Source organism: Patagioenas fasciata, chromosome 1, assembly GCF_037038585.1.
Source record: "Patagioenas fasciata isolate bPatFas1 chromosome 1, bPatFas1.hap1, whole genome shotgun sequence".
NCBI lineage: Eukaryota > Metazoa > Chordata > Aves > Columbiformes > Columbidae > Patagioenas > Patagioenas fasciata.
In genome coordinates this window covers 116,774,859-116,788,334 of record NC_092520.1, presented here as the reverse complement: position 1 = coordinate 116,788,334, position 13,476 = coordinate 116,774,859, and the positions used below count along the sequence as shown (strand labels likewise).

At 36.2% G+C, this 13,476-nt stretch overlaps 1 protein-coding gene across 2 annotated transcripts in view; it reads right to left on the bottom strand.

The window, feature by feature from the left end:
* The window catches only part of PRKX (protein kinase cAMP-dependent X-linked catalytic subunit), a 59,301-nt gene that overhangs the window by 28,220 nt on the left and 17,605 nt on the right, over window positions 1-13,476 (bottom strand). For both annotated transcript variants that reach the window (XM_071813178.1, XM_065857143.2), the window contains exon 2: window positions 2,088-2,256. In XM_071813178.1, the coding sequence (XP_071669279.1) occupies window positions 2,088-2,256 (169 nt within the window). The remainder of the gene's footprint in view (window positions 1-2,087; window positions 2,257-13,476) is intronic.

Sequence of the window (13,476 nt, the reverse complement as noted above, 5' to 3'; positions counted from 1 at the left end):
GGTTCGAGAAGTTTCGCACAGGAGATGAGAGTCTTGAAGATGAGGAGCACAGCAGCAGCCATCAGAAGTTGACAACAACCAACTGGGAGCAATCAAAGCTGAACCTCTGAAAACTACACAAGAAGTTGCCGAAGAACTCAACGCCAACCATTCTACAGTTGTTCGGTGTTTGAAGCAAATTGGAAAGGTAAAAAAGTCCAATAAGTGGGTGCCTCATGAGCTGATCGAAAATAAAAAAAATCATCACTTTGAAGTGTCATCTTCTCTTATTCTACGCAACAACAACGAATCATTTCTCAATCAGCTTGTGACACGCAACAACTGGACTGAAAATGAGCGGCTATGACCAGCTCAGCGGCTGGATGAAGAACATCCAAAGCACTTCCCAAAGCCAAACTTGCACTAAAAAAATGTCACAGTCACTGTTTGGTGGTCTGCTGCTGGTTTGATGCACTCCAGCTTTCTGAAGCCTGGCAAAACCATTACATCTGAGGAGTATGCTCAGTAAACTGATGAAATGCACTGAAAACTGCAACACCTGCAGCTGGCTACGGTCAACAGAAAGAGCCCAATTCTTCTCCACAATGACATCTGATCGCAAACTGCACAACCAATGCTTCAAAAGTTGCACAAATTGGGCTACCAAGTTTTCCCTCATGCGCCATATTCACCTGACGTCTTGGCAACCAAGTACCACTTCTTCAAGCATCTCAACAACTTTTTGCCAGGAAAATGCTTCCACAACCTGCAGGATGCAGAAAATGCTTTGCAAGAGTTCATTGAATCCTGAAGCACGGATTTTTATGCTACAGGAATAAAACTTATTTCTCATTGACAAGCCTGCGTTGATTGTAATGGTTCCTATTTTGATGAATAAAGATGTGATTGAGCCTCATTATAATGATTTAAAATTCATAGTCTGAAACTGCAGTTACTTTTGCACCAACCAAATACATAGATATACATATAAAACCCTGTTTTCCCTGTTCTGTCTATATTTTAACCAGTTTAACCAGATGTACTCCGCCTCTCCATCTTGCTTTCCTGCATGCATCTCGAACTTCACATACCCTAGAACTCCTGTTACTGATACTCTGCCACACACAGAATTTCTGAACACTGTCTGGAAACTAATATCATCATGATGCTGGAAAAAGCAACAACACACCAGGGAAAAAGCCTCCTCCTGCAGGTCTCTTTCATATTTCATGTGATGATCATGTTTTTGCCTCTTCTTTTCCCTCTGATACTTTCTTAGCCCAGGGCAGAGGCTGCACTCCCTGAAGCTAGAAATTAAGTAAGGCTAATTTTCTGTAATTTTATGTAAAACTGATTAGGATAGGTAAATGTAAAACAAATCTCAGTCAATGGGAAAATACAAATGGAAATTAACTGTGCAATTACCCAGAGGTTTAGTTATTCCATTAATAATTATGTACTCAGGCGCAAAAAAGGTGTTGTGAAGATAAAAGTATGATGCCTTCTTTCTTTACTAAAGGGATCACTAGAATCACCACAATTCCATGAAAAAAGTATTCTTCATGAAATGTGTTTAAATCATGTTTTTCAATAGTTTCTATCACTTAACCTAAAATATGGGAATAATAAAACCCAAGTAGTGCTGTAGACATTTAAACTCTTGAAAAAAACAAAGTTTGCAAAAGTAAAGTTCACAAAAGATACTTTCACCTAATTATCTTTATCTAGAGATCTACAAAGAAATAGGCACAAATACTGTTTTCTCATCATTCTAACATCAAGAATCATTCAATAAGTCATTGTTATGAGCCAATCCTAACATTTCTTCGCTAGTGTTTTCCCACCACTTAAGCAAATTTCTTTTCTGCAGTATGAAAACAACAAACAGAGTAAAGCTACAGCATAAAAGTAAAGCTAATAATAAATTGTTGCTTAAGTGTTTAAATTATGCCCCTTGGTTTCTTCTATAATAAATACTTTAGTCTATTTTAGTCTAGATTACCTCATAGAAATTAAATGCTTGGTGTCGGTTAAATGCGTAAGAACTTGCAATGGAACATTTTAACTGCACATTATAGATAAATGAACTTAAAAATACAAGAACTTACAATCTTATCAAAAAAGGGTGGTTGACCTCTTTCAAGACTGACTTTTCATTGTGCACGTGTTGCTCTTGCTTCAGTCGAATGACATCCGGAATGCTCATTACTTTCAGTGCAAAGTAACGTTTGGCCGTTTTTTCCTTCACTAGATGAACACGCCCAAAGGTACCTGTGCCTGAAATGTCAAAGAAGAAATGTCAACTTATTGTAAAAAAAGAAAAAAAAAAAAAAAAAAAAGGACAATTCATCAAATTAAAATCTACAGGAACTCAATTCCTTTTTGGTGGTGGCATTTGGTTGGTTGGTTTGTTTTTACTCCTCATCAATACATCAGTATTACTTTTTTTTTTTTTTTTTACCTGTTTTCATACAATTTTGGGGGAGATTTCTCAATTTCTTGTGACAATGATTTTAATTAAAATAATAGAATCATGATACTGCCACTCTTTGGACAGATAATTAGAAGCATTTCTTGCAAAGAAGAAAAGTGGCCCTGAGAAAGGGTAAGAGAGATGTAAAGTAACAAGTATGTATTATGTAAGATTCAAATGTAGCAAATATAAATGAAATAAGCAAAACTGTCCTCAAGTGCAAACAAAAGGCTGGGAAACACTCAAATTTCAGAGATCAGTTTTAATTTAGATCGAGCAGAGATGGGCAGGATAAACTCAGAAGTAGCATTCAGTTTATTATATCCACCATGTGTGGCATACAAGAAAAAAAATCATCACTGACCAAAAATATAATGTTCAACTGTAATGGATTCAATAATTCCTCAACACAAAAAACTACTTAACTTTCCATATATTGTTTATTAAAACAAAGTAGCTAAAAATCAATCAGAGTAGGAACTCATAACACAGAGTACAGAATATACAAGAATGATTAAGACAACAGCAACAAAGTTCAAACTATCCAGCTACCAAGGTTCCATGACCAATAACAGCTGTTTGCAGTTATTCAAGTGAGGAGATTATTACCTTTAATGTGCACAGAGAGGCAAAGTGATTCAGTAGGATAAGGGGATGCTTGGAAAAAACACAAGTTGCTAAGCCTTCTAGCAACAACAAAAAAATCTGCTTAAGAGTGCTGCACACTTACACAGAAACAGTAGATTTCATGCACCCTTTTTTAATTAATGTATTCCTCTTCCAATTCACTCTTAAAAATATAAAAGAAAAATAAAAACGTCTTTTAAATAATGTATTCTGCATTTCTCTATTCAATACAGTAATTCTTGAAGTTCCTTTTAAGTGCATTGCACTCAAGACAATTATACACAACTGTATTTCTCTCAGTTTGAAATGATAGTTTAAACTAGCACATTCTTCCGCACTTCTATTTGTGCTGCAGCACAGCGTTACACATTTGAAGACAAACTCACATTTCAGCTCATGGGGTGGTCGCTCATTGTTTTTTTGCTCATTAAACAATGCCATGTATGCTCCATTAAGAACAGTACTGCAGATATTTTTAATCCTATTCTCTGACAGAAATATGTGCGACTATAAAGGACACTTGGCATTCAAATGAATTGCCTAACTTGTGAAAGGTCACTCTCTTGCTGTGAAATGCCTCCCATATAAATCAAAATCTTATACTGAAGCTCATGATCATCCTCTTCTTTGCACATACCCTAGGAAAGCAGCCCACAGACCTATTTCAGGTATTATTAACTAGTACGTCAACTGATTTCAGATTGTGCTGACCAATTATGATCACCCTATGTTACGTGACAATTTTCCAAGATGTGTAGTGGGTGTAGGGAGATGAATATGTACGTGAAATAGATTTTTTTGAGAGAGAGGCTAGGGAGGAAGACATCAAAAAATGAACTTCCAAAACTACATTACTTGGTGAGGGAAGAGAAAAACAAGGGAGTTTTTACCTCCAGTAGGTTCAAGAAACTTGAGATTAAAAAAAAAAAAAGAGTTTGTTTCCTGTATGTGTATTCTCACATGAAGCATTCATATTTTGTTTATCTACTAAAAAAAACAAAAAAAAAAAAAAAAAGAGGGAGAAAACAAAATACCCATATTGCAAACTAGAAACTAACAACTTCAGTAATCCACTTTCATGGAACATGCAGCTCCACTACTAATACAGTTTTTAAAACCAGTTCGAGATAAAAGTTCTCACTACACAAACCCAAAAAGGATTACTGTTGTCCAAGCACAAAAGATTCTATCAAAGCAGTTTTACATTCCCACCTGTCCTGAGTTACAGTTCTTTAACCATGAAAACTGCAAACAGGTGTCAGATAAAGCTTGCTGTTATTGTGAAGTAAGGCACCAGATCACTCTGGAAAATTTATCATGCAATGAAATCCTTTAACAATGCAGTCATATTACATGACTGTATCTCTATACCTGTAAACAACCTTATTTTCATGGGGATGGGCTTCTGAAGTGAAGAAAAAAAAAAAACCCTAAAAATATACCAAAATAAAGGCCCAAAAGCTTCCAAGTAGAGCTATCTTTTCAAGCTACTTAAAATACCGATTATTTATATCTTTATTGAATGTGTAGACAAAAAAATAATTTAGGTTATTTCAGAATTAGGAGCTGAAATTTAAATTCTGAGTGAAAACACTCTTAAAAATAACTATAATCACACCAAAACTAAAAATCAACTTCAACTTTTAAGACTTTCAGATGTGGACTCAGAGAAATTAATAGTACCAATCCCATAAGCAAATCCTGGGTTTATATGCACTTTGATACCTGTATGAGCAAAGTGCTTCCATAGACATATTCAACAGGGAAGTCATAAATGAACACGTACCTAATTGTTCCTAGGTCTCTAGTGATCCCATATTTCATGACTTCTTATACTTGTCCTACAAATTCTTAATTTAGAGTGCTTTAGTTTTTCATTATGCTATTGGTCTAACTTTACAAGCGGTGTCGCTAATAATAATAGTAATAATAACAGAAATCACAAGTTCCATCCATTTTCAAAGAAGGACCGGTAAGGGATCTATTTAGCAACAGTTCTAACTTGGGAAACACAGCCTCTTTGAAAATGTCTCTGCCAGGAGCGGCAAAGCCTGGCAGGCTATTCCAGAATAGTGGCAGGCACCTAATCTAGAGAGCCTCCGGGAAAGACAGAAGACCACACAGACAGGCAAGAACATATAACCTCCCTAACCAGTTTTATTGTTAACTGATTGCAGGCGGCCTTTTTTCAAACATCTTTAGCCCACTTTCAAGCAACTATGGAAATCAAGATGACAATACAGACCAAGAAGTCATCTAACATTTGTTTTCAGACGTCTCTTCTTATAATATGAATTTTCTCCCATTCAAGTCTTCTCAGAAACTCTATTAGACCTACATCAGTTGGTAGTGACAGTGCCCAGACACACAACTAACCACCCCTCCAGCACTTTTGACAAACAATATGCTCTCTTAAAGTTCTAAAGAAAAATAACAGCGATGTTCTGGAATTTACCCACACCATTTAAGCTGCTCAGTTCAACTCCTCTCACTGCAGAGAGAAGCAAAGAGTAAACATGGCGAGTACCATTATTTTTTTCAATGAAGGAAGAAAAAAGACTTTACCCATGTGTGGGCCATGAACAAGGTGGGCAGGGGAAATTGCTGCAACTTAAAAACAGCTGTTTAAAATAAGCAAATCGGGTGCAATTTATGCCTTTGCAAAGCCACATTTAGGAGTAATCGCTGAGCTGCCTTCCCCCCCCCCCCCTTTTTATTTTTAATGCTTAGCCAGTCTAGTTTTCAGATAAGCAGATAAAGTTTGCATACAAAGATATCTACAATTCAAAAATCTCACTTCAAACTCTTGGTCTGGATCTCCTACTCATGCTTTTAGCCATTTCTGCAAAGATTTTTTAAGTTTTCTTACTTGGGGGCAAGGGGGAGAGGAATGGGATGGGACACAACAGAGAAGGTGGGAGGCTGCAACTGGGTATTTTTGTGGTTGTTTAGCACAGACGAGAAAAATCTAGCTGTTCTGTAAAAACAGGTCTTATTGTTCTGACTAGGTGGAAATTCTGCCTCTCACATTCATGGAAAGAAAACCACGAAAACTGAAGCAACAAAGTGGGAGCATGAAAGATGGAGGCCCACCTCCATAAATCTGAAGAAAGGTTTTTGGAAGCAGAAGAGGGCTGTGTTACTAACCAGTCTTCTATCAAAGCACTGCTGCCTGCTGGGAAGCACACACTGAGCTCATGAACAGTCTTTTTGCTAATCCCCATGAAAGAACTGTTCATTTTTTTTGCCCTGATCACCGCTGAGCTCAGCTGTATGAATAAGCTACATTTGACCTGTGATAGATAAATAAACTTTCCTTAGGATTACCTCAAAATAGAAATATTTTGTACTTGCCCATCTTGCACATAACAATGAAAGGAAGTACAGTGTTTACAGATTTGCACAATATTCTACTGATATTTATTTAATGTTTAGTTCAAACCAAGAGAATTTCAGGGACTGTGAACCATTCTAGATGAGTCCTGGGATCTACCAAGTACTACACTGCTGAAAGAAGAGCAATGGCTACACACACACACACACACCTCTCCCTTTATTCTGGCACATAATGCCAGAGTGTTAGAGCAAGAAAATTATACTTCATGAAAACAGTTATTAGAAGGTGTGAAGGAGTATTTGTAGTTTATTTGCACAGTCCCCTTTCTCCCTACTAAGGCATATAGCAAACGAAGGTTTCTAACCACCAGTAACAAAGGAAAGTGAAGAGTGCCTGCACTATTTGCAACATGCAACGCAATTCAAGACTTTCTGGACTACACAGGAAAACAGAATAAAACATGCAAAATGCTAACCACTAATCTGGTATAATCTGTTTACAACAGAAACAAAATTTTTTGATGCCTTTGCAAATTTAGTGAGGTTGCAGAACTTGAAAGAATGCCAGCAATCTTCTCCATTAGGTAACCTGCTGATGTTAAACACACAAAGGGAGGAGGCCAAAAACTGCAGAGGATCAGCTTGGGCTAGGTATCAAACACAAGAAGGACATTCTCAGTCTAACAAAACAAGCTGATTCCCTAATGCCATGCCAAAATACCATAGCTAGCTTCCAGGATTTTACTCTCTTTGAAGCCTGGTAGAAAAGAATAAAGAATGTGGGAATATCTCTGATGCAATTTTAGATACTTTTGATGCTAAGAAAACCAATCCTGCAACTTTTGATCAGTTAAAACAATTGAGTGAGTAATCATGTAGTGACTATTTTGCTACTGATGGAGGTGACTAATTTAATGCCCAGTTTGCCTCTTTATTTGCTCCCATTAACTAGGCCCAGCTGTTCCAGCTTCTTAAAACCAAGTTTGCCTTGCTCAGATAGATACCATCTGTTTTTATGAAGAAAGAACTAGGTCATGAGATCCACAACCCTGAGGGCTGCTTTTTGAGTCCCAGAGGGGTTGGTACTGACTTCCACAGATGCCTAAAAAAAAAAAAGAAAAAGAGATGTATTTGCTTTTATTTACAGTTAAAAGAACTGTTTCCTACTGTGCCACATATTAGTCTCTGTTGGTAGCCAGAAGCACAACAGACTTAATTCTGTTGAATGCCACAGATAAACTAAGTGAACTGTAGCAGATTACAAACTCACTATTGAATGTCAAATTTGTCTGCCATTTAATCTCTGTCTCATTTTGGGATAGAACCTGAACAGCCTAGTAATACCTGTCTTAAGAGGGGGAGTAGGGACCATCAATAATTCTTGCCAAAGAAGGGGAAGAAGTGGCACAGCAAAGGAAGTCAACCTACCCAAAGAGGCTCGTAATCAGAAGATTAACACTTAGGAGAAAGATAGGGGGAAACCGCATGACATGAGTAACTATGGGTTTCTACTATACAACAGATGTGACTGGCATATGAACAGGGTGACAGGGAATAAGGATGATGATTTTGGACATCACAGCAGCCCAGTTTACATTTTTCATTTAAGTTTTCAGTCCTTAGACCAGTGTCAACAGAAAATGCCTAGCAGACTACCACTCAACCTTCTCAAATTCAGTGTCTTCACACTGTTCCACAAATCAGCTGTGGATTGCTCACCGTAACTTAGATCACTGCTTCTACGCTTCTGTACCACTCTAGAAGGTTAAGGTTTTGATCTAAATGTGAAAAACATACCAGAGAAATAAAGAAATTTAGAGGTTTCAAGGTCAGCTCAGTGTTCGGTCTAGAACTGAACATCTCACGCTATTAAATATGAGAAGTGTATGTCAGACAACACGTTTTGCAAAGCTTTTGTATATCCTTCAATGATCATATATTTGACGACACAGCCTATTTTCTATGCTTTCAAGCTCTTCTACTTAGAGGTGCTTCGTACAATGTTCACCATGTGCAGCTCTGTCAAAGCAGCTTGCTTCTATGACTTTTGTTCATTCATCCATTGTGCTATATGATTCAGTATAAACCAGAAGCTCCTTTGGTGGATAAAATGTCTTTCTACTCAGTAATAATGTGAGATACTACACAGTAAGTGAGTGAGCCTGCTACATTCCAGGCAAGATCATCACTTTTCAAACTACCTGTCCCAGAAAGCTCAGTATCATTAATTCTTTATCCCAGCTCAGCTGAAGTTGAAAATAAAGCAGTAGTTCATGTTCAAAGTACAGCCTAGGTTTTGACTCAAAAATGCTGCCGTAAAGCACTTCCACCCCTTTGCTGCTTCCAGATTCCAAAGATCTAACATATTTTAAGGTTCTTTTTTATTAATACTTGGTATACAGGGAGCCTATAACAACACACCATTAAAACTACATTTAACAGTCTGGGATCTGGTATAGCCTCTTTTCAGATTTGCACAAGATTTGATATACCAGAGAATAGACAAGCCAACTGTGTCAATAACTCTTCCTGTTGAGCCACTCATTTAAATCTTTCTGAATTACAAACCTTAAGAATTAAGAACACAGGAATCACCAGGCTAATTAATACACACCAGTCAAGCTTCCTGTTTTTCACATAGTTCAGAGACAGGATCCCGAGTTCTAAAAAGTGCCACTGAACAGAACACTCACAACAGGAGTTCCTTTAATTCCAGATAATTCTCTTTTTTTTGCCTCACAACTTATTTGGTCTCTCAAAAAATATTGTAAATATCAGGGTGTCTTTAAACAAAATAAGCAGAATCCTTTAAAGTTTCTCCTCTTTCTTTATCCTTTATTTATTTTGAAATACCAGGGTCAAATAAATAAATGAAACCAGAAAGTCATCAGCCTGCTAGTGATAATCTTTAATCCCTTCCATTCCTGAACAGCTCTTAGAACAATGAAATTAAATGCATGTCCCTTCCCAGAACTTTAACACCCACAATCTTCACATCAATTCCCCTAAAACTGGTATTTCCCCACTTGATTCTTCAATGGCATTTTTTTTAAGCCTTCCCATGCCTTCCACTACCTGTAAATTCTGACATGTTGACATAAAGAATATGAACAGATGAGAGGATGAAATGTTTTTCCTCTGTATTGAAAAACAGGAAACTGTAAAGTCATTATTATTCCTTTTTACCTATTCAAACACTTCACATGAAGTGTTGAGAGGCCTCAACTGTGAAACTATATATATTTATTTATTTATTTATTTTTTTCATAAATATAGCTCTAATAGAAACCTTTAAAGATGTACTGGTTTTCCACCTAGAAACTAACCTACTTTTGCTGAACTAAATTTAGGAGGCCTGTTGAAACAGCATATTTTAAATTATATGAAACCCCTGCTAAAAGTAAAGCATATCAATCTTCATTGACCTGTTTTTAAAACAACTTGGTCCATCACATTTTAAAAGACAAGCACAGTTAAGCTAAGAACTGGGTACCTGTCTGGCTAGCAACACATTTGAAGTTAAAACACTAGAAAGCATTAAATTATCTATTTCATCTGATAAGAATTTCAGGTAATTAAAGTATTATCAAAAACTGTCAGTTTTTTAACAGTTGGAAAAGAATCTGTAAATTAGGAAGTATACTAGCAAGATACACTATCTTTGGACATTTTTTTTTTAAAGTTACAAAATATCATTCAAATCCTATTCACAGAATTGCTTATTTCAGGTAGAGATTAAAATAAGCATGGTAACTGAGAGCTTCTTGGAAGACAACTGTTATAATTTTTTTTTAAACTCTCAAACAACAAAAGCCAGACACACAAAACCCAACATCTCGCCATCGCCTGTCCATTAACTGGTGCTGAAAATTCCCATGAAGTTTATAATTACTCGGGATTTTTTCTAAATGAAAGTTAATATTTTATAATTGCTTTAATTATTTTTTCTTGTTTTTCTTTTCAAGTACTTAAAAACACTATGAAACAGCTTCCTTAAAATGAAACCTAAAACAAATTGATTAATATTTAGGCTAAAGGTTACTGTTTTTAATTAAAAGTGTGTTACAGTTTCACTTACCACAAACAAAATAATACATGAATGCATCACAAAGTAAAGAGAATCAGGCAAAGAGCAGGAAAACCAGAAGGTGAGTTCAATATTATTCCAGGTATCATCAAATCCCAGATTTTTGGCTACAAGATGCTTTCTTATTATTAAAAAAAAAAAAATTGCTATGACAGAAACATTTTATATTATAATCCAAAATGATGAATCCTGATCTCTCTTCAGATACTGTTTGATTTTGGGTCTGCTGTTACGAATATATGGCGCCTGCTTCTTGAGTTGGGATTACTGCTACATTGAAAATTTTGAACTGGATGTCCCAGAAGCAGTCTAAGCTTTGTCTTCTATGAAGACAAGTATCTTGCAGTTTATCTCTGGTAGTACACAAATATTCAATTCCAGTAAATCATTAATACATAATTTTTCACTTTTTCTATTAGATTATGAGCTAAAAGTGCTTCCCAGTGATTCCCTCCTCCTCCCTCCTCCCCAATGAAGGTAAGAAGATGTAATACCTATGCAGGGATATACTAAATTGGAAAAACAGCTCTGTTCCTAAGTTTAATTGCCACAATCAAATCTGTACCCAAGAGGACAGCAATGTTTTCTCTCTCCTTGTTTGACACTACTTCTATCTTTGCCATCAGTTTCCCTGTTTACAGGAAGCATTTATGAAAGTGACTTGGCTAGTTGCTTTACTCAAATTCAACATGGAGATATTTAGTTTGGTTTTACACACACACAAATAAATAAACAAACCAATATGATGTATCACAAAGTCAAGGACAGACAAAAGCTTTTCCAATAACTTCAACTAAAGGCAACAGTCATTAAGGTATTTAAAGTTTAAAACAGCACCTCTGTAGAAGATACACCACAGTTCAGGTACGTAATAGACTGTTTTAATACCTTTTGCTCTTGTCAGTTGCTACAGTTGAACATATTAGGTCCTATATGATGCTGCATAAATACTGTATGGACAAAACTTAAAATTATACCCAATGAAAACAGAAAATCTTAAAATAATGTTGGCCAGCCAAACAGCTACAAAACATGGCTGTGCCCAAAACTCACATTCTCATCTAATAAATAACATTTTGATGACTAAGAAACAAACACTTATGAATGCAGTAATCTGTGAAGGATTTAAAAAGTCACTTTTTTTCATAGAAGTTAAAGTTCTGTGGAGTCCAGTAAAGATCAGAGATTCAGGCTACAGCATGGATCTAAACAGCAGTTCCTCCTGAACTCTTTGAAGCTACACAGGGGTACTTAGTAGGTATCTAACACCTGATTAGCCATTTTCCTTTCCAACCCAGAAATGTGTGCCTCTAACACACTTTCAGGATTTTTACATAATCAGCATATTTTTGTATGTCCTGGAACTCGGCTCTTGCAGATTTCTTCCTTTGTTTTCTCCGAAAGAACCACTTGGTGCAAATCAGTCTCATATTAATGCAAACAAAGTATCAGGCTTAATACCCTTGACTGTGTTCTTTTAAAAAGCAAACAAAAAAATATTGTTAAAGTACAAAGGTTTATTACTGCTGAACCAACACAATAAAAGCTACATTGTTTGTACTTGAATGATCTCCTCTTTCATCAGTGCTGGACAGAAGCTTCTGTGGGACTCATACCTCTTACATTACATTCCTTTAAATTACATTTCACTTCCATCTAAAGTAGTGCTAAAGGAGAAACAAATCAAGGGGAACATTTCACATAGTGCACAAAGCCTATATTTTTAAAAACTTTTGAAACAGATGATCTATTCACTGCTTAATATGGTATTTCTAGAATGCTTTTCAAGTATAAGACTCAAGAGTAAATTATGTTGAAAGAGCTCCTGGATGAAGACAGATCGAAGACGGACTTAATTTAAATGCACTCAGCACTTAGTTCTTTCATATGTTTCAGGAAATAGCTACATAGGCAACTGAGAAAAAACTCTTCAAGATCATCTATTCCCTACTGTATCATGTGTTAACACAGAATTAGGCATAGGCGGCCCTAGTCCAGAAACACACTTGTGTATGTATTTATGGACAAGTATACCAGCAAATTTGAGATTTAGCTATAAAGGCCAGGTGGAAATCCAGACACAGTAATATTCAGAAAGCAAATTCTACAAATTAAGAGTGAAATTAAACTACTGTGGCAGCCAATACCTACTTTTCCAGCTTTTTAAGTTTAACCTATTTTTCATTCAGACTTTTGACTTCCATTTTTGAAAATTCACTGACCTAGAGCTAACTCAGGATAACAAAAGAAACAAAGAACAACCTCTGGACATTCACACTGAAGACAAAGCCTGTCCACTGAGTATAAGTTAAAGGCCTTAAAGCATCAGAAAGTTTGTTCTTCACATTATACCTTCAAACCTTAAGACCGATATTTTTTAAAAATGACAAACTGGAGTTCTATCTTTTTTGAAAGACAGAAGATTACCACAGAGGACCACGTAGCCCCATTTAATTTCTTTATGGTTGGACATTCAAATACACAATAGACATACATTGTGAAAGGCTGTTAGTGTTCTTGGCCTGTTGCAATTTATGGTGAGAACTTATAAAAAGTCTTTTCCAGTACAAAAAAAAAACGGCAGTAGTAAAGTTACAGGCTAACACTGTACAAGCAGTGACCAACCAGCTCATCTGTATCCCAAACACAAGCTGAAATACTTTCTCTCCAGATACCTTGAGCTGGAATTTCCTCATGCATTACAGAGCTCATCTTTAGACCAGCCAGGTGGAATCCTTTCCAAGTCAGAGAGGGGAAGAAAGGCACTTCTATATTCAACTGAGTAGTTTTACACATCCAGTTTAGGAATCTAGAAGTACCTATTTCTCTCTGCCTATTATAAAGTGATTTTACACATGTAGGTTTGCTAGCCATTTAGCCTATAGGTCTACATTCAGACAGATAAAACCAACCTTGAAGTTTTATGGACTGATAAGTGCATGGGGGATCTCATGACATGGAAATTATTGACATA